This window comes from Equus quagga, chromosome 5 (assembly GCF_021613505.1).
Source record: "Equus quagga isolate Etosha38 chromosome 5, UCLA_HA_Equagga_1.0, whole genome shotgun sequence".
Taxonomy (NCBI): Eukaryota; Metazoa; Chordata; class Mammalia; order Perissodactyla; family Equidae; genus Equus; species Equus quagga.
This window is the reverse complement of record NC_060271.1, coordinates 52670453-52696160: the sequence shown is the minus strand read 5'-3', so window position 1 is coordinate 52696160 and position 25708 is coordinate 52670453. Positions and strand designations below refer to the sequence as shown.

Genomic DNA, 25708 nt, shown 5'->3' with positions numbered 1-25708 from the left:
GGGTTTATTTCTGGGTTCTCGATTATGTTCCATTGATCTGTATCTGTTTTTGTGCCAGTACCAGTAACATAAATATCTTAAATATTACACTACCAACAAAGGAATCAACATCCAAAGTTCTCAGTATATATTTGACGATTCATTTGTCCCATAAACATTTATTGAGTACCTACCGAGCGGAAGCACTGTGCCTTCTAGTGACCAGGTAGGAGATTCAAAGGAAATGTACAGACCCTGTCCCAGAGGAACTCATAACCCGGTGAAGTTATGATGTCAGGGAAGGCAGTGTTTGTTGGTTTCCCTCAGGTTTGTTCTTGTAAATTATAGGCCCCAAACAAAAATGTGAATAAAACCTCATGATCTTTGAGTGAAGGGAAAATTCTCATAATACTGAACTTAAAAATGTATGGTTACTATATAATACAGATAATAAAGTAGCAGGAATAAACTTCAGTCTATTTGAGTTTATACTCAAATGTGTAACAAATGGAATTTTTTTTCTGTAACTGAGATTTATTTCTGTGTAAGCCCCCACTCAGCTGCAGTGACAATAATCTTATCAGCGGAGGCCCTCCCCCTTCCTCAGGGCTGTGTCTTGGGTAGGGAATTTCTGAAGTGCGAAGATACAGGAGAAGCTGGAAAAATCAGATCCTTGAGTCACTGGTCCCCACAAGGATTCCAAGATGTTTTTTGTCCTCCATTCAGGTGTCGGGTTTTCAGTCTTTTGGTTTCGACGCTGACAGGCCTGTCCCCTCCAATCATGGCAACTGCCTGGATTGAGGGTCGGGATGTCTGTGGCTTCCTCGCCCTGTGATGTGGCAGAAGTCTCTGTGAGGCTGCCCTTCTGCCTAGACACATCTGAAACGTCATCTCAAAACTTATTAGAAATGCAATTTCTCCCCCTTCCTTCATCAGAAACTCTGATTAAAACACAGTCAGCAGAGGGCAAATTCTCTGAGGTTCCTCTCTCCGAGGCTCTGCCCAGGATGGCGCGGGCCAAATGACCAAATAGTCTGTCTTTCCCTTGGAGAGGGGAGGGGTGTTAGAATCTCATTCTACTTCCTCCTCTCTGAATCTTGATTTTTTTTCTGCCTCAGGGGACACTCCTTCTATCATGATTTTTGCTTCAAGGTCACCTAGAATTATGTTAATAGATTTAGCTTTAAGCAGGGCAGTACTTTTAGTTTTAAAGTGAGAAGTAACAGGAGAAAAAAAGCACAGATCCTACCTGACGCAAAGCATTTTTGCTAATGAAGCTTCAGGTTAGGTGACCGGCCTGGAAAACCACAGGGAACGAGAGCACAGCAAGGACCTGTAACTGTATTTTCAGACTCTTAAACTCCATTCTTTGCCCACCTGCACCATGATTCTGCCACTTCTCTCCTTTGATGACAGTCAATAGGCTACAACAAATCTCCAGACAGATGCAACAGAGGAGGCACCTTACATACTAGAGCTCCAAGCTCATAACATCATGAAGTGATGTTATAATTTCCACTTCACAGGTGTGGAAGCTAAAGTGAGGAGACATGAAGTATTTGGCCTAAGTGAGTGCTGGAGCCAGGGTTAGAATCCAAGTCTGGGCCACTCCAAAGCCTGCCCTTTCTCTACCTCTCTAGACTGCCCCCTATGACCGAAAACTTTCTAAGCACCAGCTACCAGTCATTAAGTACCTACTCTGTGCTCAATGTCTTCTGTAATCTCTACTGCTTGGACAATCTTCATGGAGGGGAGTAGCACAGCATTTTTCTTATGAGAAGACTGAAGCTGAGAGACTTGAGTAACTTCCCCAAGGTCTCAGTGCAGCAGAACAAAATTTCAACTGACGTCTGTTTCCAGTCTAGGCTCCTTCTAAGGAAGCTGCTTTTGCCACTAAAACCATGTGCCTTCTGGTGAAGCAAATGGGGATAATAATACCAGTCACACTGATTTCATTATCGTTATGAAAATCAAATCAGATTTGGATATTGAATACCATGATGTTAAAACTATCAAATTAATACACAACTTCAAATTAGGACATCCAAATACCGGCCTCAGTGCAGTTCTAAAGCTCTATTCCATTTTGGGCAAGTCATTTACTCTCTTTCAGATCAGCTTCCTTAGCACTAAAATGAAAGAACCAGACTGAAAAACTTTTTTTTGTTTGTTTGTTTGTTTTGTTTTTTTGGAGGAAGATTAGCCCTCAGCTAACTACTGCCAGTCCTCCTCTTTTTGCTGAGGAAGCCTGGCTCTGAGCTAACATCCGTGCCCATCTTCCTCTAGTTTATACGTGGGACACCTACCACAGCATGGCTGCCAAGCAGTGCCATGTCCACACCCGGGATCCGAACCAGTGAACCCCGGGCCGCTGAGAAGCGGAACGTGCGAACTTAACCGCTGCGCCACTGGGCCGGCCCCCAGACTGAAAAACTTTTAAGTTTCTGCCCAGCTCTGCATTCCATTTCTAGATAAAGTATCATATACATAAATGATTAAGAAAAATTCCAAACAACCTCTCAGCTTTATCCTGTCTTTTTGATTTAGCATCTCACTTATTTTCCAATACTCTTTCAAGGTTTATCTTTTTGTTACTGAAACCAAAGTGGGTTCACCTCCTGGCAAGTTAAATCAGACTCTCCATCAGAAGTAGCTGTCAGACAAAGTAGGGTGTGTTTGCAGCAAATAGGAGGCCACACAGAATCATTTCCAAAGTCATGGCGTTCCAAACAAAGGGAAGCACGCCCCTTTTATTTCAGGTGGGGAATGAATATGCAAAAGGGAGAAGTGGACATTCTGTTTGGCAGGCTCAGTTGGAAAACATGCTTTCACATACACTACAGGTTACAGCAATACCTAAGCTCCTCCTGGAGAGATCTTAGCCGTAAAAATAAGGTGAAGGTCATAGGCCTCACTCTTGTGGTGAGGCTTGGTCTGGTTCAGGGTGGTTGGTGATCGCATCTCTTAAACAGTTAAATGCTTCTGAACCCACCCTTGAGTTCCTCGGGACAATTAGTCTTGGTGACGTTTTGGCATCCTCAGAATTGATCATATTTTTGTAGACACTGCAATAATTTCCAATAAAATGACACACCATAGAGGATGCAAATAATGAGCATTTAGAACACGTCTGCCAGTCTAAGTTTTAAATGTGCAAAATATTTTGGGTTGTATATCTCTTTCACAAAAGATGAAAGAGAAGTAGAAAAGATTTCTTACTAAATTACCAGGGATTAGATCATAATTGACACCTACAATTTGTTTAAACTAAAATTGTTATTTCACTGTAGTGATAAGTGCTGTCAATGAAAATAACCCATAACCAATCTATAAATGAAAATTTGGGTGAGTTTATTCTGAGCTGAAATCTGAGGACCATGGCCCGGGGCCTTTCTTTCCGAAGAAAGAGAGGGCACCAAAGAAGTGAGGTATACAGAGTGGTTATATACCCCCATACAGGACGTTTCACATATGATTGAAGTGTCCCTCCCACAATAGTCACGAGATTGCCCTGTCAGCACAGCCCTTGATGGACACAGCAGGTAGTGGGTTTGCTCTCTCAGAGGGCGTAGCAGGAGGCAAGTCTATTGTCTTGAGCTGGGTGGTCACAGGTGAGCGCAGCAATCAGTTCCTAGCCTAAGGAAAGATGCTCAATCCTTAAAGAAATACCAATGTTGGGAGGGGGAGGGGAGTTGCACCTTTATCTCAAGGCCTTTGCTCTTGCCATAGGGAATCTCTAAAGCAGATATACAATGCGTGCTCAACTCGGTCACGCCCTTTTGGAAAGACAAGGTCAGGCCTAATTAGGTTTACACAAAATGGCTTCCTCATATACTCCAATATATCCTATTACTTGCCATTTTTATTTGTCAGTGCAGAGAAAAAGTACTTGAATGTCAGTATCACTACTTCCTCATTCTCCGATCTTGAGTAAATCACCCTCTCTGCCTCAGTTTCCTCACCTGAAAAATAAGCGTCCTAGTAATTAATACATACTTCATAGGGCTGTTCTGAGGAATGAGATAATCCATATAAAACGCAGTACCTGGCACACAACAAGTGTCTAGCAAACACCTGGCTGTTGTCACCAGCGTTTCTGCCTGTTATTATTATTTTTTTCTGTTATTATTTTCATATGTGAGCAGTTAATTCTGAGTATTATTTCAGGGAACATACACTTGAGTGCCTACTACGTGTGAGGCACTGGGGTCACAGGGAATAAAGTCCCTGGCCTTACATCATATTGAAGGAGAATTAGGAAACAAACAATACACAGCTTACATTTAGAAAACCAAGATAATTTGAGATATGACAAGGGCCATACGTAGGGTAATGTCTAGCCTTCCCCGCCTCTTGCCCGCGAGGCTGCCCCTGGGCTCCCTTTGGCCTCCGCCACTGGATGTCACTGGAGCGCGACCAATCGTAGCCGGCTCCGCGACCTTCGCCTTTCCCTTCCTGCCTGCGAGACTTGGAACGCCAATGGTTTCTCCGGGGGCCGCCTCCTTCCTTTCGTGGGGGGGGGGGGGGGGGGGGGGGCAACCCCCAGCGACAGCCAGCCCAGCACCCTAACCGCCGCGAAAGGCGGAGCTGGATGCGCGGCGCACCCAGCATGACGACACGCTTGAGTCCCCGCCCGGTACGTCACTTCCGGGACGCTTCCTCCGCGGAGGCTTGTGGGTAACCGGCCAGGGGTCTCCTGGCGACGACGATGGCGGGGGATGTGGGCGGTCGCAGCTGTACGGATTCGGAGCTGCTGCTGCACCCGGAGCTGCTGTCCCAAGAGTTCCTTCTCCTCACCCTGGAGCAGGTCGGGCGCGCCGGGGCGGGTGGGCCTGCCGGGAAAGGGGCCCGGACCTAAGCGCGTCCCAAGTAATCCTCGGTGGCGGTGGACACACCCGCCGCCGTCGCTCCTCCCGCCCGGATTGTGCCCCTTCGAGCCCACACAGGCCCACCAGGTCTCCCCACGCCCCTGTCCGGAAAAGAGACGCCCTCGGAATATCAGGAATTCCTGGGGAGTAGGAGTCATCTTTTGGGGGTCTTTGTTGGCTCGGAAAGAGGAGTCCTGGGCGACCCCCGCGGCCTGTGTGTAAGGAGGGGCCGGCGGAAGCGAGGGACTGGTAGAAGAACAGAATGAGGGGTAGTCGGCAGGGCCTGGCACGCCCAGGACGCATCGGAGAAATGGCCCATTTTCCACACTCTCCCCTCGTTTACAGATGGGGAAACTGAGTCCCAGAGGGGTGAAGTGACTTGTTTAAGGTCACGCCGTTGGTAAATGGTGCAGCCAGGAGAGAATTCAGGGCTCCTGGCTCTCCGTGTAGCGCTTCCTCTTTTTCAGCTGATGTGGCCTCAGATGGTAGGCGAAAAAAGTGTTGTTTCGTTTAAAGAGAATTACTGAAAGTTTCCTTGGGCTTTTATGTAGCATATTTTGTTGTTTTCACCTCAGTACTGTGCCTTTCTCTAATTTCCTCAAGCCCCCCTGCTAAGTAGCTTATTTTAGTGATTTTTACTTGGTGGTTCTCAGACTTTTCAGGTAAATCAGAGTCACCCCAGGGCTTGTTAAAACACTGCTGGGGACCCTCCCGAGTTTCTGATTCAGTAGGTCTGGGATGTGGCCTGAAAATCTGCGTGTTTCACAAGTTCTTGCTGTTGGTCCAGGAAGCACATTTTGAGAACCACTGCCTTGAAGCTGTGTTTTCTCTAACATGCCTGCGAATTCTCTGGGAGTGTTGTCCAAGAGAATCCCCAGGGTTTCTCCATACCTCTGAGTAAGTACAGGGTGAAAATTGATAATAAAGGATGGTCCAGTGTGAGAGAGAAAATAAGTAAAATTTGTGCTTTCAAATTTTGAAGGAAAAAAGTAGTTGGGATGTTTATCAGAGGACGTAAATTGAATTTGTCTTGTCAGTTCTACTAAACCCAAATGTTTCCAAGCCTTTCTGAATTGCGGTTGAAGAGCCATGATCTTATTTCCATTCTCATTTTCCTTCCTAAATCCAAACTGTATCCGTAACGACTCCTGTGCCTTATGCTGTATGTTGTCCATGACGTTGAGAACAAATTGGAAAATGAGGGAGAATGAGGCGATTTTTAGATAGAGATGATTAGACGGTGACCGGAAGCTACTTGAAAGAACTGGTAAAAACACAAAGGGCAGGTTGTTTCTACTATTATCAGTAAGGGGATTGCAGTTTCCATCTGTAGGGCCTTTTGAAATCTTGGTAGTTAACTTCAATTTAAGAAGCACAGTAGAGAAACGTGGGAAACAATGTACAAGGTGAGATCTCCAGCCCATTAATCTGATCCTGATAGTAACACTTTAGATAACTTTTTGACAGAATGTACTGATTGTTCTCATTGTTAGCTTTCTTTTGTCTGCTTTCCCAGGCAGTACCCCATTTTCAGTTTGCTTCATAGATTAAGATGATGCTACTAGAAATGGTCTTCATGTCTGGTACATTGTCTGAGCAGTTGCAGGCAACATTCCTTGTTAACACTGAGGACATAACGACCATTTTCTTTTTTTTTTTAAAAAGGTTTTTTATTTTATTTTTTTCCTTTTTCTTCCCAAAGACCCCCGGTACATAGTTTATGTTTTTAGTTGTGGGTCCTTCTAGTTGTGGCATGTGGGATGCCGCCTCAGCATGGCTTGATGAGCAGTGCTGTGTCCGCACCCAGGATCCCAACCCGAGAAACCCTGGGCTGCCGCGCTCAACTTAACCACTCGGCCCCTCTGTGGCCAGCCCCTCGACCATTGTCTTTAAGATGAGGCTGAACCTAACTTTTGCAGCGCTTAACCTATTTATGGTACTGTTTCCTGCAGTACCGTTTAGGACTCTTAAGCATGTATATAATTGCGTAAACGGTTTTATAATTTGTTATTTAAGCAATAGTATTTTCCCTCGTTAGGTAGGTATGTGGTCAGTTATTAAAATGAAGGATGTTGTTTTGAAATTATTTTTGTTTCCTTTTCCACAGAAGAACATACCTGTTGAAAATGACGTGAGAATAAACAAAGACAATCTTACTGATCTTTATGTCCAGCATGCAATACCATTGCCTCAGAGAGATTTGCCAAAGAATAGATGGGGGAAAATGATGGAAAAGAAAAGAGAACAACATGAGATAAAAAATGAGACTAAAAGGTACTTTTCAGTGGTTCTGGTTTTCATCTTACCTCATGTGACTAAACAGTTGTGCTTTTCTTTTTTTCTCCAGGTAAACTTAAGTAAAAAAAAAAAAATACATTTACTCAATAACTATTGAGCAACAGGCCCTGAGCTTATAGCAGTGAATAAGACTGACAAAATCCCCTGCTCATATTTTAATTGGGAGAAACATAATAAGTTAAGTGAAATACACGGTATGTCACACAGTGATAAATGCTAAGGAGAAAAGTAAAACAGGGAGAAGGATTACAATTTTAGGTAAACTGGCCAGGAAGAGCCTCACTGAGAAATGACATTTGGGTAGAGACCTGTGGAAAGTAGAGAGAGCAGGTTAGCGTTCTAGGCAGAATACCAGAGCCTGGGTCAGGAGTGTGCCCATGATATACCAAGAATAGCAAAGAGGCCCTTGAGGCTTGGAGTGGAGAGTAGAGGAGAGAGGTTTATTGGAGGTGAGTGGGGAGATTGTTTACCACATCATATACAGCTGGGTTAAGTCATTGTAAGGATTTTGGCTTTCCTCTGAGATGGGAACCCATTGAGGATTTTGAGCAGAGCGATGACACCATGTGATGTGCATTTTAACAGGCTCACTGTGGCTGCCTTACTGAGCAGTGACTTAAGGTGTGGGGAGGGGAACAGGGAAACCAGTTGGGGTGTGCCGTAATCTAGGCAGTAGATGGTGGTGACTGAGGTGGAGGACTTGGGAAGAGGCGGTCGGCTTCTGGGTGTATTTTGGAGGTAAGCCAACAAGATTTGCTGAATTGTGAGAAAAAAGTGGAGTCAAGTAAGACTCTAAGGTCTTTGAATAATATAGAAATGAAGAGATTGTCATGTAGCTTCAGGTACAGTATTAAAAATTTTTAAATTTCAGAAAATTTTTCATAAAACCACAAGCAAATGAATTTCCTTTTTAAAGAAAGTTACGTTTGATTTATCAGTGTAGTTGGTAAGTTAATGAGAGCAGAGTGTCCTAAGGTCCCTAAGTGAGCCAGTTATTTCTTTTCCTGTGTCTTATTTTATCAGAAGTGGATGCTGTTGATTAATTACTGAATTTCTTTTTAGAGCCTTCTGTTTCTAAGTTACTGTTGGAGGCAGTGTACTAGAGAGAGTGGGAGAAGATGGAGTGAGAAGAGAACACTAGCTCTGAGTTGATTACTGGTTTTATCTCTAGTTATGAAGAAAAACTCATGATTAATAGGGAGACTATTCCCCAAGTATGAGAGTAGTTGAAGAATACAACATGTGTATTCATAGTCTTTTGGAAAATAAATACATGTACCGTCTCACCTTTGATCAGGAACACATTCGGTTCAGATTGAGCGTCATTTTAGCTTCACAGTTACATATTGGTGCAGGCTGTGTATTAGTGGTAACTTTCATAAACCTATGCTGTACATATCTTAGTTTGCTTTTCTTGACTCTTAGTAAGGCAGTGTTTTCTGCTTGATCTGCACGTTCCAGCACATTGTCCTTTCAGTACTGTTATACTTGCTATGACAGTCCCTCCTAGTCCCTCAATATCATTTTGGAAAGGGTCTTTGGATGTGTTTTAAAAGATCACAATTTGACTCTTGAATTAGAGCATTGAAGCTGGAAGGATGTAAGAGATCATCTGGAATTGTTGAATCGCTTATTATTTTGTCTATAGAGGAACTGAGCTCCAGAGCAGTGTTGTGACGTGCAGTGCTTCTCAAATTTCAGCGTGCCTCTTGAACCTTAGGTTGAACGCCCACAAGCTGATGAGCCCTGCTCTCAGTCCCTCTCTTGCCCTTGTGCAGTGCTAGTGGGTGTACAGTGAGCTTATTTTTCTTCTTCTACCAAATGGTGTTCAAAGTGACCCAAGAATTGGTGAATTTGGACAGTCACCTAGAATCGGTTAAAATGCAGGTTGTGAATCAGTACAGGTTGAAGCCCCAGATTCTGCATGTACTACAAGCTTCCAAGGTGATACTGATGCTGCTGGTCCCTGGACCACACTTTGGGTAGCAAGGCTGAAAAGTGTTCTTCCTAATAACTGGCTGCTCAAGTTCTTTTAACACGCCTAATTAGAAGGTTTTTTTCATGAACTAATCTGTTGTTTCACTTGAGGTATAATGAATAAATGAATGCTTTTCTTGTGTATCTTTACAATGATGAGTGGAAATTAGGTCCTCAGAAGCTAAATAGAAAGACTTGCCAAATTTTAAAATTAAAATTATACAAATCTTACAGCTACAGTTAGTTTAGCAAATGCCTTGACTTTAGAGACCTTTAATGAATGGAAATAGAATGTTCTGCCTCATTGTTTGCAGACTGCCATTATGGTAGTCTTAGTATAGTTTTATAGTTTATCATCCTTTCTAAATGATAATTGGTACACGGTCAAAGATAACCCTATCAAAAAGATGGTAATTTTTAAAAATTAAAAAAAAATTTTAGTTATTGGATAGTCCTGTTTTAAGTTCTAAGTTTGGTTGGTTGGTTGATGTTTAAAAAGTAACTTTATCTTGTGTATACATTAAAAGTAACTTTACATTTCTTGTCAATAAATATTTTTAACTTTAAAGCACTAGAAAATTATCATTTCACTTAGGGTGAACAGAAAATTTCATTTCCAGTAGTCCTACATACAGTAGATTAGTCTTATCAGTAAATCGTTTTTGGTCACTTTTATTTTAATTTTGAGTTTCAGTGAACTGGTTTGCCATTACACATGGTCTTTTTCATGAATTCATCTCATTGATTTCAGGAGTAGCACTGTAGACGGGTTAAGGAAAAGACCCCTCATTGTATTTGATGGAAGTTCAACAAGTACAAGCATAAAAGTGAAAAAGACAGAGAATGGAGATAATGAGCGACTCAAGCCTCCCCCTCAGGCAAGCTTTACCAGTAATGCCTTTCGAAAATTATCAAATTCCTCTTCAAGTGTTTCACCCCTAATTTTGTCTTCCAATTTGCCTATGAACAATAAAATGGAACACAATAATAATGACACTAAACAGAACCATGACTTAACGCATAGGAAAAGTTCTTCAGGCCCTGTGAAGTCGCCACCTTTGTCCCCTGTTGGAACTACTCCAGTAAAATTAAAGCGAGCTGCTCCTAAGGAAGAAGCCGAGGCCGTGGTGAGTAAGGGGTGGTTTCCATGCTAATAAAAGACGTGAATGAAATTTCTGAGCAGTTGGCCTCATAGCTGAGGTTGGTCGGCTGTGCTACAAGCTGCTCTTAAACCCCTAAATGATCTGTCTTAATTTTGCATCTCATTTCTCATGTGTTTGAACCCTGGAATTTTAAAATCCATGATGATAAGCTCATGCTTTTTAAAATGTACTCAATTTATTTCTGCTTAAAATGTGTGAAAAGAGAGAATCTCTTAGGCACTTTTCCTAGATTTTTCTCATTTAGATCCTTTAACTATGTTAGAACTAAAAGAGAGGAATATTCCTTTGTTAGTGAGGCTCAGAATGTTAAGTAATTTGTCCAGGGTCACACATTCATTAAGTAGCCTTTTAGAACTTGACCTTATGTCTGTCTGTTTTGCACTTACCTTAAAACCACACGAGAATCTTAGGATTTACCACTTGCCTCCTGTACCCCTCAGATATTCTTGTCTTTGGACAGGTAGAGGAAGCTTGGGGGAACCTGCCGTATTGTGTTCTAGTGTACAATTACAGTTTCTTTGCGGGGAAGAGGAGCGTGTCAGCTAAGAGTGGGAAGAATAATCCAGGCCTCAAATATTGCACTAAGAAGTGAGCCTCAAGAATTTTTTTGTCACTTTCTTCAAAAGCATTTTTCTCCCCAAGGGAATTTTACTCTTTCAGTGAGGTGTGATTTGTTTGTTTGTTTGTTTGTTTAATCTTTTCTTGCTTTAAGATCTTAGATTGTGAGGTTGAGGGAGGAGATGGGCTAGGCAAGGAGGAAGCAGATCTGGAGCAGTCAGTGGTTCTTAACTGTGGAGCCACGTTCCTGAGGGTTACTGGAGATAGTAAGAACATGATCGCCTTTTGCCCTTGTTCCCGACACAGACATAGATGAATCTTGTCAATTTGCTGTTTTCTTGTTTAACTTGAGGGGTGATTCAGGTCTCGAGGATATTTCAGTTTCTTTTGCAGAAGAAAGAGAATGCGTTTGGGGAGATTGTGATCACCAGATGGCTGGCCCCCAGCAGCCATTGCAGATTGCCCAGGGGCTTATCGGAGTGACCCTTTGTTTGTCTGAAGCTCCTCCTGCCAAGCCCCTTAGCTTTATAAACTCCTCCTGCTTTTTGTTCTTGTTAAGGTGGATTTGAGGGAACCCATGCTTCCACCTTCTTGTCTTGGCAAACTCGAATGGGGCCTTTCTCTGTCTCCAAGCACCCATGTCTCAGTGTTTGGCTTGCTGTGCATTGGGCACACGAATTTGAGATTAAGAGGTTTGGTATCAAATGTGCCTTAGGATCACCTGGAGGAACTTCCAAAAAACCCAAACAAGAGTCAGAGGCTCATCCCCGCCACCTCCTTGGATTCTGGTTTAATTGGTTCTGGGATCAGGCCCAGGCTTGGCATGCTTGTTAGTGCCCTGAGTGATTCTGATACGCAAACCTTTGAGAACCACAGCTAGAAGAAGTGGAAGCTGGCTTTTTCCCCTCATCTCCTAAAATCTTTTCCCACCAGATGGCAGCAGTGATCTACCATTCATATATTAGTAGTACACCTCGGTGGTTTAGATGTCCATTTCAGTTATTCTCTGATATTTCTGCAAGTATAAACTGATTTGTCTTCATGTCTTTCAGAATAACCTGAAGCCCCCAGAAGCGAAGAGGAAGATACAACATGTTACATGGCCGTGAAGGAAAGTTTCCAAAAATGTAAATATAATTGTAACTGTAGTTTTTCAAACACTTTCACATATACTGACAGTATTTACAGAGATCCTGATTGTTACAGAATTTTCTTAAGAGGTTTAAAATTAGGTTCAGAAAAATAGTCTCGTCTTTCCTTTCCTTTCCTCCTTTCCTCTCTTCCTTTTTTAAAAAAATTCTTGCCTTTCATGCCCTGATTAGGAAAGAATTTGTTTTAAACGAATGGCTTAGTATAAGTCATTTATCTTGACTCTAGTCAAATCATTAGCTGCAAGTCTGGTCCAAAGCATCTGATGAATTTTAGGAATTATCCTCATTAGTCTATTTCAGTCTTTGGGGGAATTTGAGATTTTTTTTAAAACTCGAATACTTTAGTAGTTCACAATTTTTATTTCTTTTCCCAAGCAAAAGATAACAGTTCCTCAAAATATTTTAATAAAAACTGCCAAACTCATCCTCCAGGTTCACCAAGAAAAGCATATTTGTAGTGCTGCCAATAAACTATTAGAATATGTGGATAAAATTGCTGTTTTTTAAGTGCTTGCATTGCTTCTTCCCATAAATCAAAAGGGAAATCAGTGCTTGCTGTTGCTCCTTTCCTTGAAGTCCTGACAGAATTAATTTATTCTGAGTTGACTGGCCAGTCTCGCCCCTGGTCCACCCGTGAGAACGTTCTTGTCCTGCTGCAGCCCTCCTACCCTTTTCATGAGCAGTCTGTGATCTCCCTCTGAGCTCAGATATCACACCCTCCTAGGAGCTTACTCTTTTCAAAATGAAGCTAACTGTAAAATCTACTGGTGAAGTAATCATGTTAGAAGTGGTACCTCATGGCAGGAAGTTTAGAGACTAGGAAGAGTGGAATAGAATTCTAGAACTTAAGAGAGTCCAGGAAGTATGGCAGTGAGGGGGGAAAACTCAGTGTGACCTGGAGTGGGCAGAGAGGAGATGCTGAAGTCAGAAGTCAGCACAGAGTGACAGCACAGGAGAGGTGTACCAGCTGGACGGGGTTACCTGCTGGTGCAGTATGGACAGCTTCCCACAGAGCTGTCACACGCACACAGAAGTGTCTAGTAAGGGTTTGTGTTTGTCTTCAAGTGGTGTTCTCATTCCACTTGTATAGTGGAAGTCAGTGGGAAAATAGGGTACACCTTATATTCTAGTTCTAGTGTCCACTTTTCTGCTATATATTTCTAACCAAGCGCAAAGGATAGTTTATACTTTTTCCTTTGTATGATTGATCTTCAAATTGGGGTTTGCTTTTTCACTACTTTTAGAGGAGTCTCATTCTTCTTTTGATTTGTTTGAATAAGCATTTTAGTTCAGCTATTGAATAGCCTTACAAAAAATTAATTCAGCCTTGCAGGTAAGTACTGTACTAAAATTTTAACTCTAGTTTTTAGCCATTCTGCCTTTATCCAGACTGTAAATCTGTACTCATAAGACACAATTGATACACACTAAGTGTTGCTAAATTGTTAATGTTGTGGTAGATTGTTAAATATATAGTTATCTGCAGGGCTGATATATGTAATATTTCTGTTGAAGGACAACTGTGATCCTATACATAATTGTATATTAAGGAGATTTTAAAAGTGCAGATTTTAGGGTAGAATGACAAATTATATTTTATATTCAGTTGTCCCCTCTGCTTCTATCTGCATTTCTCTCTTAGTTAAGAGAGAGTTAGCCATTTGACAGTTTTAAGTCAGTGGAAACTTATTTTTAGTTACTCAATAAAATTAATTTTTAATTTGTATATTTAACTTACAGAGTAGGTTGGTAATAACAGCTGAACTGTGTAACATTGTTGCTTCAAATTGAAGTTTATATTATGAACATTCAAAATCAGTGCTCATATAGCAGCATATTATTGAGCTATTTTGAGTTTGAAATGTGGAGAAGCACTAAACCATGTACTGTGTATTACATAATAGCAACATCTTAGAGTGCTGTGCCTTCGCAAGGTGTATACATACAGTTTGTCCTGATATGTCTTTCCTCACATGATGAAGCCTGCTGAATGATTGAACTCTGAAGCAGAAGTGTTGTTTTGGTGTGCTTTAAAGGTTAGAATGACAGGATTTGAATGGCGAACGACTTTGGAATACTCTTTACTCACTAACCTGGGTTAATATTGTTGCTCTTGATTCTATATTCCGATAAGCCTAGCTTTTCTTATTATTGGGGTAGGCAGATGATTGACATTAGAGTCAGTGAGTGGCTTCTGAGGTGTAGTTACAGGCACTTTACCACTTTCTGCCATTGGCAGGTGGACTTGTTCTTTTCTCTCTCTCTCTTTGGTTCCCTGTTTTCCTTTTTCTTATCTTCCTTTGCCATATTTTTACTTTCTTTGCTTCCACTCTTATTCCTCCTTTCTGTAGATCCTAAGCTTCAGGCTTAGGTTTGCAAGTCCTAACTGCTTGGCCCTGAGGGGTGAAGAGGCTGACCCTAATCCTCTTCCATTTGAGGGATCGTAGGCTGCTGCATGAATTCTGGGAAGTCTCGAGACCCTGCAGCACCAGGGCACTCCCTTGCTTCCCACTGGCGGTAGAGGCAGCACAGTTTACCAAAACAGCTTTATTAGCCAGACAGCTACAAGGCACTTTGGAAAGCTGGTTCAACTATTACTTGGAGGCCATAATATTTTTGCTAGTATTAAAATTCTCCAGAATTTTAATTATTATTTGAAATAATATTTTGGTTGACTTAAGTTTTGATGATTCTAAAACTGATCTAGAGACTCATTCAATAGCAATGACCTTTTTAAAACTTACATTAAGTAAAACTGCCAGTAGATTAAATCATATGTGTGTAAGAGCTTCCTCTATTTACTACTGTGGAACTTCAGTAATTTTTAGAGGCTACAAAATGGTCAAAATGTTTTTAAGTGTGCTCTTTTATTAAATGCTTGTGCAGGTTTTGTAATTCAGTACAGAAAGTTTAACCTTGTAATGTACATTTTTCTATGTAAAAAGTCTTTTAAGTAGCCTTATCCTTATTTAAATAAACTGAATAAAATTATTGAGTAGGTCTGTCATTCATAAAAAAATAAAATGGAAAAATACTCTGTAATGACTTGATTTCTTTTTATTTGAGCAAACGCTATCTAAAAGTGTTATTCTTTCTAGTACAGCCTTCTGCACTTGGGTTGATTGGGATCAGGTGTGCTCCCAGTAGTCCAGCCACATCTTGGGGCCCCTGCTGTTTAGTGGTGGGTGCTAAAGTGGCCTGGGGTTTGGGATATCCTGCCGCTATAGAGACTGACGTGTTGGTTGCCAGTATGCTTTGAGGGAGGGAAACAGAAGTCCCCCAAACCTTAGGCCCTGTAAGCTTTCTTAACAACCTGGGACAAACCAGAGATTCAGTTGAGGGATTATCTGTGTTTGGGGTGATTTTACAAGTTAATTTCTAAGCTGGTATCTTAATGTTGGAGACTGAAGCTCTAAATGACTAAACTTGGAAAAGCCTGGGGTAACTTTCTACCTTGAACTTAAAAAGTAGATCCTTCACTTTTTGTCTAGACAGAAGAGACAGAAAAAAAAAATCTTACTTCCGTTTAGATTGTTTTTGCTAAAGTGCTTTTTACTAACTGAAGTGCTCTACTCTGTCAGTTATTATTAAACTTGGTTGTCTTCCCTATCGTGGCAGAAAAAATAAAGATGTGAATTAATTTCCTGCTCAGTGCAATAATGGATAATCGTAAAGACAGAAAGAAAAGCAAACTGAGTCATGAAGTAATGAAGGATGAGGTAGGTAGGGTGAGACACTACTTCAAATATAGTGGTTGGGAAAGGCCTCTTTGAGGAGGTTATATTATGGGGGAGATAGTTATGGAAAGTTTTCAGGAAAAGCATCCTGCTTGTGGTAGATTTTAAATGGCTACATATTCTTTGTTACTCCTCCCATCCAAGGTGGAGTCTGTTTCCCACAGCTCAAATATGGACTGGTCTTGTAATTTGCTTTGTTTCAAATGAAAGCTTCTACTCCCACTCCTGGACCCATCTTGCAGCCATGTGAAACAGCCGGCTAGAGAAACATGTTCCAGCCAATAGCTAGCACCAACCACCAGACATGTGACTGTTAGTCACCCATCCCCACTCTAGCTACCAGGTGACTAGCTGCCTGAGTGTCCCAGGTGACACCAGCCCAAATAGCTGACTCAGAATCCTGAGTGAATAGAATGAGGCTTGTGTTAAGCCACTTAGTGTTGGGGATGTTTGCTATCCAACACTAGGAGACTGAGATACCAGAGAAGGGCAAAGCGAAAGCCATGAGGCGTTTAGAACAGAAAGACTCATGTGACTCAGATCAGCGAAAACAGCAGAGAAGGTAGGCAGGAGCAGAGGGTGTAGGATCTTGTGTAGATCCTGGTAGACTTTGGGTTTGATTCTAAGAGCAATTGGAAGCTGTTTGTTAGCTGTGTTCAGACTGAACAAAGCATTCAGTTTAGTCAAAAAGACAGAAAATTGACTGACTGAACAAATACATAACAGCCCTAAACATTTTTTTCTCTAGTAAAATTATCCACGTTTTTTGGTACTTTTAGCCTATTTGAACTAAAATATTTATATTTCTTTGACTGATAATTAAACCTTAGGGGATTATAAAATACCAGTAAGAGATATTTTTTATAAATATAGAAACAAGCCTTCTGTTATGTCTATTCTGCCCTGCTGTGTAGTCTTTTAAAATTTTAAAAAATAAACCTTTTAGGGAAGTTTTAGATTGATAGAAAAATGCCAAGGTAGTAGAATTTCCATATACCACACACCCAGTTTGTCCTATCAGTACTATACATTAGTATGGTACATTTATTGAAATAAATCAGTACTGGTACATTGTTAGCTAAAGTCCATAACTTTATTCAGATTTCCTTAGTTTTTACCTAATGTCCTTTGTCCCAGGATCCCATTCAGGATACCACCTTACATTTAGTTATCCTACCTCCTTAGACTCAAATCGGCTGTAACAGTTTTGCAGACTTGCCTTAAGCTTTTCATGACCTTGACATTTTTGAGGAATAGTGGTTAGGTATTAGGTAGAATGTCCGCAAATTTGAATTGTCCACCATGTTTTTCTCATGAGTAGACTGGGGTCATGGGTTTTGGGGGGAAGATCACACAGGTAGAGTGCCACTTTCCTCACAAATTAAGGGTGCAAACAATCACCATGGCAACACTTTTGAGGTGAATGTTGGTTACCTGGGGTACTGTTTGTCAGGTTAACATACAGTTAATTATTCTTCCTTTTCATACTGTACTCTTTGGAAAGAAGTCACTTAAGGAGTAGGGAGTTACGCTGCACCTTGCGGGCCAAGTAGCTACATAAATTATTTAGAATTCTGTGCAGTAGATTTGTCTGTGCTCCCCCATTTTATTTATTTAATAATTTGTGTCAGTGTGGACTCTCAAACTTTGAGTTATAATCGAATGCTTTTTTTGCTCAATTGTTCTAACTTTGGCCATTGAAAACTTTGAGTTGGCTCCTGTGTCCCTTTGATTTACCTCATCATTGTGGTTTCTTTTGAGCACTTCCTTACTTTCTGGCACTACAAGATGGTCCAGGTTCATCTTGTGGATTTCCTGCCCCAGTCCTCGACTCAGCCATTTCTCCAAGGAGCCCTGGTTCCTTTTATTGAAGAATGGTGTTAGAAAGCAAGATCTAGGCACTAGATGTGCTCATTGCTACTGGGGTGTCATTGCTTTTAGGCCTTCGCAACTGACAGAGCACGGAGATAATGTATGTTCTATACTAACCCCTGTATTTACACATAAATATTTCTGTACGTAACTATCTTTAGTAAGCTAAACATGAGTTCATACTGATGTTTCCAATTCTAATCCGTTACCATATGGATCATTCTAGACTTCCCTTGCTTGCTTGTCTGTACTTCCCACCCCAATAGTGAGACACCTGTCTCCCACCATCCACCATCCATTTACTCAATAGTTCAATTTCAGTATACAGGTGTAGCAGTGGCAGAATTGTTACCTGTACTGATGTGGGAAACAACTTTATCAGAGCACGGTGATTACGTACAGTTCCTTATGCTTTTATTCTTATGGACTCCACTCATTTCCAGTTTTACTAAGTCATATCACTTAAAAAATATGGAGTTTTATCATTTTAATGAAAAAGAGAATGTCTGTTTTTCTCTATTTTCTTTTTAAAGATTTTCTTTTTTCCTTTTTCTCCCCAAAGTCCCCCGGTACATAGTTGTATATTCTTCGTTGTGGGTCCTTCTAGTTGTGGTATGTGGGATGCTGCCTCAGCGTGGTTTGATGAGCAGTGCCATGTCCTCACCCAGGATTCGGACCAACAAAACACTGGGCCGCCTGCAGCGGAGCGTGCGAACTTAACCACTTGGCCACAGGGCCAGCCCCTGTTTTTCTCTATTTTCTTAATCAAGTAAACCAAACAAATTCCCTGGACAAACATTCATTCAACAGGTGTTTACTGTCTTTCACATCTTAAATAAGGAGTTGGACTAATAAGACACGGTCCCTGCCCTCAAGGGGCTGTATCCTTTTATCAATCCCACTTGATTAAGTCTAAACATTCAAATCATTTGAGAAGGAATCTGAAGAACTTTTAATAATTAAAGTCACAGTATCCTGTGCACTACATAGTTTACTAGTTATGTTTTTAATTCCTTGATGCCTGAGGAAACCAACCAAAAACAGAGAATGGGTTTTTCTTTTAGAAGATCCCCTCAGAACCTGGGAGATTTTTAAATTCATATGCTTCTAATTATTTAACTGCTAATAGGTGTCTGGGGATAACATTACCCTGCTCTTATTTTCGTAATAGAGACTTATTTGTTAATCTCTCTATATTCCTTCTGGCACCCTTAGAAAGGTCAGTTTCCTAGTTCATGGACACATCGGCCTGTGCATTGCCCAGACCTTTCCTTTTCAGTGTTTCAGAAAAACTCATGTATTCAGAAGTGGCGTTTCCTCCATAATCATCTCTACCTATAAGAAAATACTGTTTGTTTTATTTTAGATTTAATGTTCTCCCTTAACCTTATCAAGCAGTCAAATGATGGATTTTTCTCATTCTTTCCCAGTAGAGGTTATTCAGACTGTAAGCACACTCTAATCCAGCACTCTGATTTTAGAGAAGAGGAAACTGATGCCCAGAGAGAACGTGACTTCTCTAAAGGCATGCAGTGATTTGGTGGCAGAAGAGTGACTAAAACCTAGATCTCTCGCTCTTCTCTATTAACCCAGAGATGAAACCCCTCCACCCTGGGAATAGTGTGTGAGGGTGCCAGCTTTTAGAATAGCAGTTATTCATAAGGACTGTCCACTTGGCTCATGGAGAGAAGAGATGTAAGTACTATAAAACTTCGTAGCGCTTGGTTTTGCACTGCTGTCAGATCTCCCTCAGGAAGGACAACGGGCTAGGACTCAGGAGACCTCACTTCTAGTGTGTTGGCCTCTAATAAAGTGAGCTTTATTCTTTCTGGGCTTCTATTTTCTCCTCTGTCAAGCAGGTGGATTCCACACTGATCTTAAGTCTCTTCTAGATCTTATTTCTCTGTATTTCTACCTTATACTTATCCCTGAGACCCCTTAGTCTGTCATTTAATAGCCAGGCAGAAAATGAGAGGTGCCCTGAAGTCTGAGGGAGCATCACTAAAGATGACTGAGAATTGATTTTATACTTTATGTATTTTAAGTTTCTAAAGTAATACGATTAATTGATATCCAAATTAATACTGCATTTATTCTGCTTTACTATAGCTAATGTTTTAAATTTTTTTTTCAAAGGGAATTAGGGTTTATTAGGCTGATTTATGACTTGAGGACAGCCCTCTGCCTACAGATTGGATTGTGTCCATTTGTAGAAAGTCAATGATGTGTTCTAAATATACCCTGGCTTCTCCTATGTCGATGACAAGGATTTCTCTGCTAGTGTCTAAGGTCTGCTCCACCAACAGCACTGAGGTCTTTTGCAGACATTCCCTTAAAGTTTTTCCAGAGATTAAGCTGTCACTAAGAAAAATATTGAGACAGTAGTAGTCAGCTAGTTCAGGGGTCATCGCATCCCAGCAGGTACATTTACTGAGCTGCTTGCTGTGTTCAAGGGCTGTGCAAGGTGACTGCCTCTTAAGGGAAACTGCTTCCGGTTACTTCAGTGACTGGATTCTCATGGTTTTGGTTGAAGGTACACTAGTTTATTAAGAATTTTACAATGTCCTCAGTATTAAATATTACTGCAAAGTTTAAATATATATGTGTATTTTTTTTTAGTGAGGAAGATTGGCCCTGAGTTAACATCTGTTGCCAGTCTTCCTCTTTTTGCTTGAGGAAGATTGTAGCTGAGCTAACGTCTGTGCCCATCTTGCTCTATTTTATGTAGGACGCCACTGCAGCGCAGCTTGACAAGTGGTGCTAGGTCCATACCTAGGATCCAAACCTGCAAAGCCTGGGCCGCTGAAGCAGAGTGCGTGAACTTAACTATTATGCCATCAGGCTAGCCCCTAAATAGATAATTTATTCTACAAGATAGTTATGCATTTACATCAAAGCTTAAGAAACTGAAATACAGATGGTCCCTGACTCACAACGGTTCAACTTATGATTTCCTGACTTTATGATGGTGTGAAAGCAATCTGCATTCAGTAGAAACTGTACTTTGAATTTGGAATTTTGATCTTTTCCCAGGCTAGCAATGTGTGGTGCAATCCTCTCTCATGATGCTGGGCAGCAGCAGCAAGCCACAGCTCCCAGTCAGCCACACAATCACGAGGATAAACAACCAATACACTTCCAACCATTCTGTACCCAGAGAATCATTCTGTTTGTCACTTTCAGTCCAGTATTCAATAAATTACATGAGATACGCAACAGTCTATTATAAAATAGGCTTTGTGTAGGTGATTTTGCCCAACTCTAGGCTAATGTAAGTGCTCTGAGCACATTTAAGGTAGGCTGGGCTAAGCTACGATGTTCAGTAGGTTAGGTGTATTAAATGCATTTTTGATTTATGATATTTTCAACTTATGATGGGTTTATCAGGACATAACCCCATCGTAAGTCAAGGAACATCTGAAGACAAAATCACTGTAAGTCTCAACATTGTAGAATGTCACAAAGAGGAATTAACTAATGCAATGTTTATAGTTAGGTTTTCTTACGCTCAAAATTAGAGAAAAAAGTTCACTCTGACTTCTTTAAGGAACAATTCTGCTGGAAAAAACGTTTAAGAAAAGCATCCTTAAAAGCATTGGAGAGCTGACAGGCAAAAATCTAAGAAAACACAAGATCTTGGAGAAGTAGGCCATTTAGTTTGATGCTAAATGGAATGGAAACTGAGCCGTGGTTCATGTGACTGATGTAAAGGAGAGAGAAGTCAAAGCCCAGAGCCCCCAAGATAGGAGCCCTAACAGCTGCGAGCCCAAAGAGAGGCCCACAGGGTAAAGGTGAGTTAGAAGTAACCCTGCCCTGCTGAGGGAAGGAAGGAAGAGAAGAGGGCAGGAAGAGAAGAAAGAAAAGGAAAATAGGAAGGAAGAACAGGAAAGGGAAAGGAAGAAGAGACAAGGGCGGTGGAGGCAGGAAGCAAGCAAGCAGGCCCTCGTGCAGATTTGTGGTCAAAATTTACTTCGCCGGGATGGTGAGAGGCAGTGACTGGGAAGTAGTTCCAGTCTCATGGGACTCCCAGCATGCCACAGACAACGGGAATCATCTCTGCAGGAAGATGCGCTCATTCTAAGCCTCAGGAAACACCCACTGATCATGTTTTAAAGGCAGTGATTATCACAAGTCAAAATTACCCAAGCCTGCAAGGAAGCATGAGAAGCATGAGTACCAAGCATGAGATGCAGCAGGAAAGCAGGCGGTGGAGACTGATGCCCAAAGTGTTCGCGTGTTAGAAAAATCAGGTAAAGATCAAGCAAGTTTGCTCGCTGTGTTTAAAGAAAAAGACAAGCTTTAAAATAACTGTCCAGTACAGGAAACTGTAAAAAGTATAACATGTATTTTTAATTTATTTTTATTGAGGTATCATAAAATACTGTGAAGCTTAAAAAATCTTATACAGCTCAGTGAATTTATATATATTTAAATGTGTAACCCCTACCCAGATCAAAATATAGATCACGAGTTGGCAAACTGTCTATAAAGAGCCAGATAGTAAGAATCTTAGGCCTGTGTGCCATACAGTGTGTAAATGAAAGGGTGTGGCTGTGTTCCAATAAAACTTTTTAAAGAAAACAGGCAGTGGGCAGGATTTAGCTCATGGGCCATAGTTTGCCGACCATAATATACAATATTTCCAGCATCTCAGGAGGTTTCCTCATGTCCCTTCCCATGCAGAGAGGTATTCACTATCCCGACTTCCACCTCCACAGTTTAGTTTTACATGCTAACATTCGTTTTCTGCACTTTTATTTATGTTTTTTTTTCACAATTTAATAACAAGACTTGCTTAATAAAAAGGATTATCATAGAACTGTATTATTTTGAAGCCGCTCAGAAATATCGTTCAATAGAGTGATTCCCAGCTGACCAAGGAGATGGGTAGAGCCGGGGTAGAGTTTTGTGTGTGGTTGGCCTCAAACGACAGACTCTCCTGAGGCGAGTGCGCCCCTCACATCGCAGTGCACTGCTTTCAAGACTCCTCCCTTTCCTTGGCTTTCAGCACTTGACTGTGATGTGTTTGGGTATGGATCTCTTTGCATTTTTCCTACTTTGAGTTTGTTGACTTTATTGGATGTGTGTTTTTAGATTAATGTCTTTCATCAAATTTGGGGAAGTTTTCAGCCCATTAATTCTTAAGATACTTCTTCTGTCCCTTTTCTCTCTCCTCTCCTGGCACTCCCATCACGCATACGTTTGTGCACTTAATGGTGTCTTACATTTCTCTGAGGCTCTGTTCACTTTTCTTCATTCTTTTTTCTCTGTTTTTCAAATTTCATAATCTGCATTGATCTATCTTCAAGTTCACTCATTTTTTTTTTCTCCCAACTCAGCTCTACTGTTGAGCCCCTCTAGTGAATTGTTCATTTTGGTTATTAATAGTTTTCGACTCCAGAATTTCCACTTGATTCTTCCTTTTGTTTTTTTTTGAGGAAGATTAGCCCTGAGCTAACATCTGCTGCCAATCCTTTTTGCTGAGGAAGACTGGCCCTGAGCTAACATCCGTGTCCATCTTCCTCTTGATTCTTTTTTATAATGTTCGTGTCTTTAGCGGTATTCTCTACGTGATGAGTAATTTTTATCACACATGTTCCTTCAATTCTTTAAACATGGTTTTCTTTAGTTCTTTGAACGTGGTTATACTGTATGTTCAGCCAGTGTTTGGTCAGAGGTTCTGCTTGAGCCCTTTCAGCTAATAAGACTTCTGCTCTTTGCTGATGATCTGTGTATGGCTTGAAGAATGATTTCAAGTCTTCCCCACATCCCACTCTGATTGCTCCTGAGTCGGTGCAACCCATTCCATGCCCAGTCTTATGGACCCCCAGGGGTAAGTGGGACCCCAGGAGTGCTCCTCTTAGCTGTCTCTTTCCCTGGGTCTCTCTATTAAACTTCTGGCTGATGTGCCATTTTGCTTTTTGTTGCTAGTATCATGGAGCTACCAGTCCCCTCTTACTTGCTTGCCACCAAGATCTCTATTGTTTTTGACAATCCCTTTAGACACAGATTTCTCCATTCTTGGTACCAAAGTCAGTCCCCTCAGGCAGAGCTGCTGAGCTACCAATGCACAGAGCGTGCCTCTCCCCTGGGAGCTGGAAGTGTCCTGCTTCCCCTAGAGTAGCACGCCTTCTTAAGAGTAGGTGCTGGGAGGGGAGGATGGTAGCCCCTGATCTTCTCAGATTGCCCCTCCCATTGGAACCTGTACCTTTATGAGCAGGCCATAACAGGGGCCATTGGAACCCCGGGATGCTCAGCCTGTCCTATCTGGGGCAGGGCCCTACATACAGTAGGAGCCCGTCCCTTCCTGACTGCACTCACCCAGGGCAAATAGCCTGGAGGAGAGCTGCTGTCACGTGAAGCTGAGGTGTGGGAGTGGGCTGGGATAGGGCTGTGGCTCAAATGCCGCAGGCTCTGTTTGCTTATTAACATGTAGATTTTCCTGAACAAATGGTTCTCTATTTGCTGTTTGCTTTTAGGGAAATTTTCAGAGACTTTGTTATTCGGTTTATATATATAGTTTTCCCATTTAAATGGTTGTTTCACTGGGAAGAGGGTCAGCTGAGCTCTGTACACCACCATTCCAAAGTCCCACCTAGTCAGTTCTTGGAGCCTTGGCTGGCCTGCTTGGAGTCTGGTCTACGCATGCGTGGTTCAGTTGTCAGCCAGGGATTTGCAGAGCTTTCATACCAAGAACTTGGGGCCCTCTTTTCTAGAATTTTCCCTCTTACTTTCCAGAGGCTGTTTATCCCAAACTCTGGCCTCTGGTTGTTCAAGCCAGTAAGACTGCAGGTTTTCTAATAGGGTTTTAGCTACCCTGTTGGGGCTGCCCTGGGACAAAAGCCATAAAAATGGGAAACCTACTCATTGCTGTTCTCTTCAAGCATCCACTCCCCTCCAAAGTCTTCCAGCTTTGGGTCATGCTCCAGTGTTTCGAAAACTTTTAAAAAATATTTTGTGCAGACTGGTTGTTATTTGAGGGAAGATTAGTCCAATAGGAGCTACGTACTGGAAGTGGCACTCCCCCTTACCATTAGTTGAAGGTTGGATATGACTCGTGTGTCTGTGATTTTAGCGAGGAACAGGCAGGATGTTCCATAATGAAATTTAGAAAGCTTTTACTTTTTTGGGGGGGAGGAGGAATTTTGCCATTTTAAAAAAAAGCATATTTGCAAGAATGCTTTTACTTTTATGTTACATATGAAGTGGAAGATGGCAGAACAACTAACAAGGTGGAGTTAGTTACTCTTTTAAGCAAAGCCTCAAGCTAACGACAAACCCAGAAGGCCTGTCTCAGACATTATCAAACACTTCTCACAGTGACCAGCACTCAGATTAAGAAACTGACTTCACTCTGCTCAGCATAGATGGGACTTGATTTCCACCAGATTTTTCTGTTGCACGGCATATCATTTTATCACATTGCATTGTCTTAGAAAACTAAGGACAAAAAAGTCACTTGTTACCATTCTAAAAAGAGAAATATGCAATGCCCTGTCTCATAAATTGGCTCAGTGCTTTCCGACTATATACTGTGCTTTCAAAGATGATTTTACAGGCTACTGCTACACGAGGGGCTCAGGGTGCTATCTGTATAGCAGTGATTCTGTCTGTCTGTCTGTCTGTCTTTTACTGTCTTTCTTATCTTTTCAGAAACACTTACTGAAGGCTTCCAGTATGCCCTAAATTGCTCGGTGTTAAGAATATACAGATGAACAAGATGTCATCTCTGGCCTCGAGGTGCTAGTGTCCTTTTGTAATCCTTCACTTTATGGAAGAGAAGGCAGGTCATTGGAAGATATGGATCCATGACAATGGGAAAACAGCTCTGTCAAGAAAAGTGACCCCAACACTGCCTTCACTGTCATTAGCTCCTATTCTGGAGCTTATGTTACTGCATCAAAGGCAGAGCATTAAATTCCAAGAGAAACAGAGTTTGGGAGAGGGGAACAAAGAGAATGTAGCAAGGAAGAGGTTGGGGTGCTGAATGAAGGCTTTCTTTTAAATAAAAGGTACGATGCAATTTCAGTGACACTGACGCAGCCCATCAGAACTTGCACTTCACCCAGTGATCAGCGAACACGCAGTAAAGTGTTGTTTATACT

The 25708-nt window shown here is 41.5% G+C and overlaps 1 protein-coding gene across 3 annotated transcripts; it reads left to right on the top strand.

Annotated features, from left to right (window-relative positions):
• The first annotated feature begins 4640 nt into the window (after positions 1 to 4640).
• On the top strand, positions 4641 to 25708 carry C5H2orf49 (chromosome 5 C2orf49 homolog). 3 transcript variants are annotated; one of them, XM_046663441.1, is made up of 5 exons: positions 4641 to 4786; positions 6955 to 7121; positions 9874 to 10249; positions 11896 to 11970; positions 25257 to 25708. In XM_046663441.1, exons 1-4 carry the CDS (start codon positions 4688 to 4690, stop codon positions 11950 to 11952), a joined length of 699 nt encoding a protein of 232 aa, XP_046519397.1. In that variant the 5' UTR covers positions 4641 to 4687; the 3' UTR covers positions 11953 to 11970; positions 25257 to 25708. The 3 variants fall into 3 exon arrangements, with proteins under 3 accessions (XP_046519397.1, XP_046519398.1, XP_046519396.1); XM_046663442.1 differs by lacking the exon at positions 25257 to 25708 and having other exon boundaries at positions 9874 to 10000; positions 10127 to 10249; positions 11896 to 14985; XM_046663440.1 differs by lacking the exon at positions 25257 to 25708 and having other exon boundaries at positions 11896 to 14985.

Excerpts from the sequence above, each read along its gene's own strand:
- C5H2orf49 (XM_046663441.1), top strand. The coding sequence starts at position 4,688 with ATGGCGGGGGATGTGGGCGGTCGCAGCTGTACGGATTCGGAGCTGCTG. Across the intron at positions 4,787-6,954 it reads TTCTCCTCACCCTGGAGCAG|AAGAACATACCTGTTGAAAA; the intron begins GTCGGGCGCGCC and ends CCTTTTCCACAG. Across the intron at positions 7,122-9,873 it reads ATAAAAAATGAGACTAAAAG|GAGTAGCACTGTAGACGGGT; the intron begins GTACTTTTCAGT and ends CATTGATTTCAG.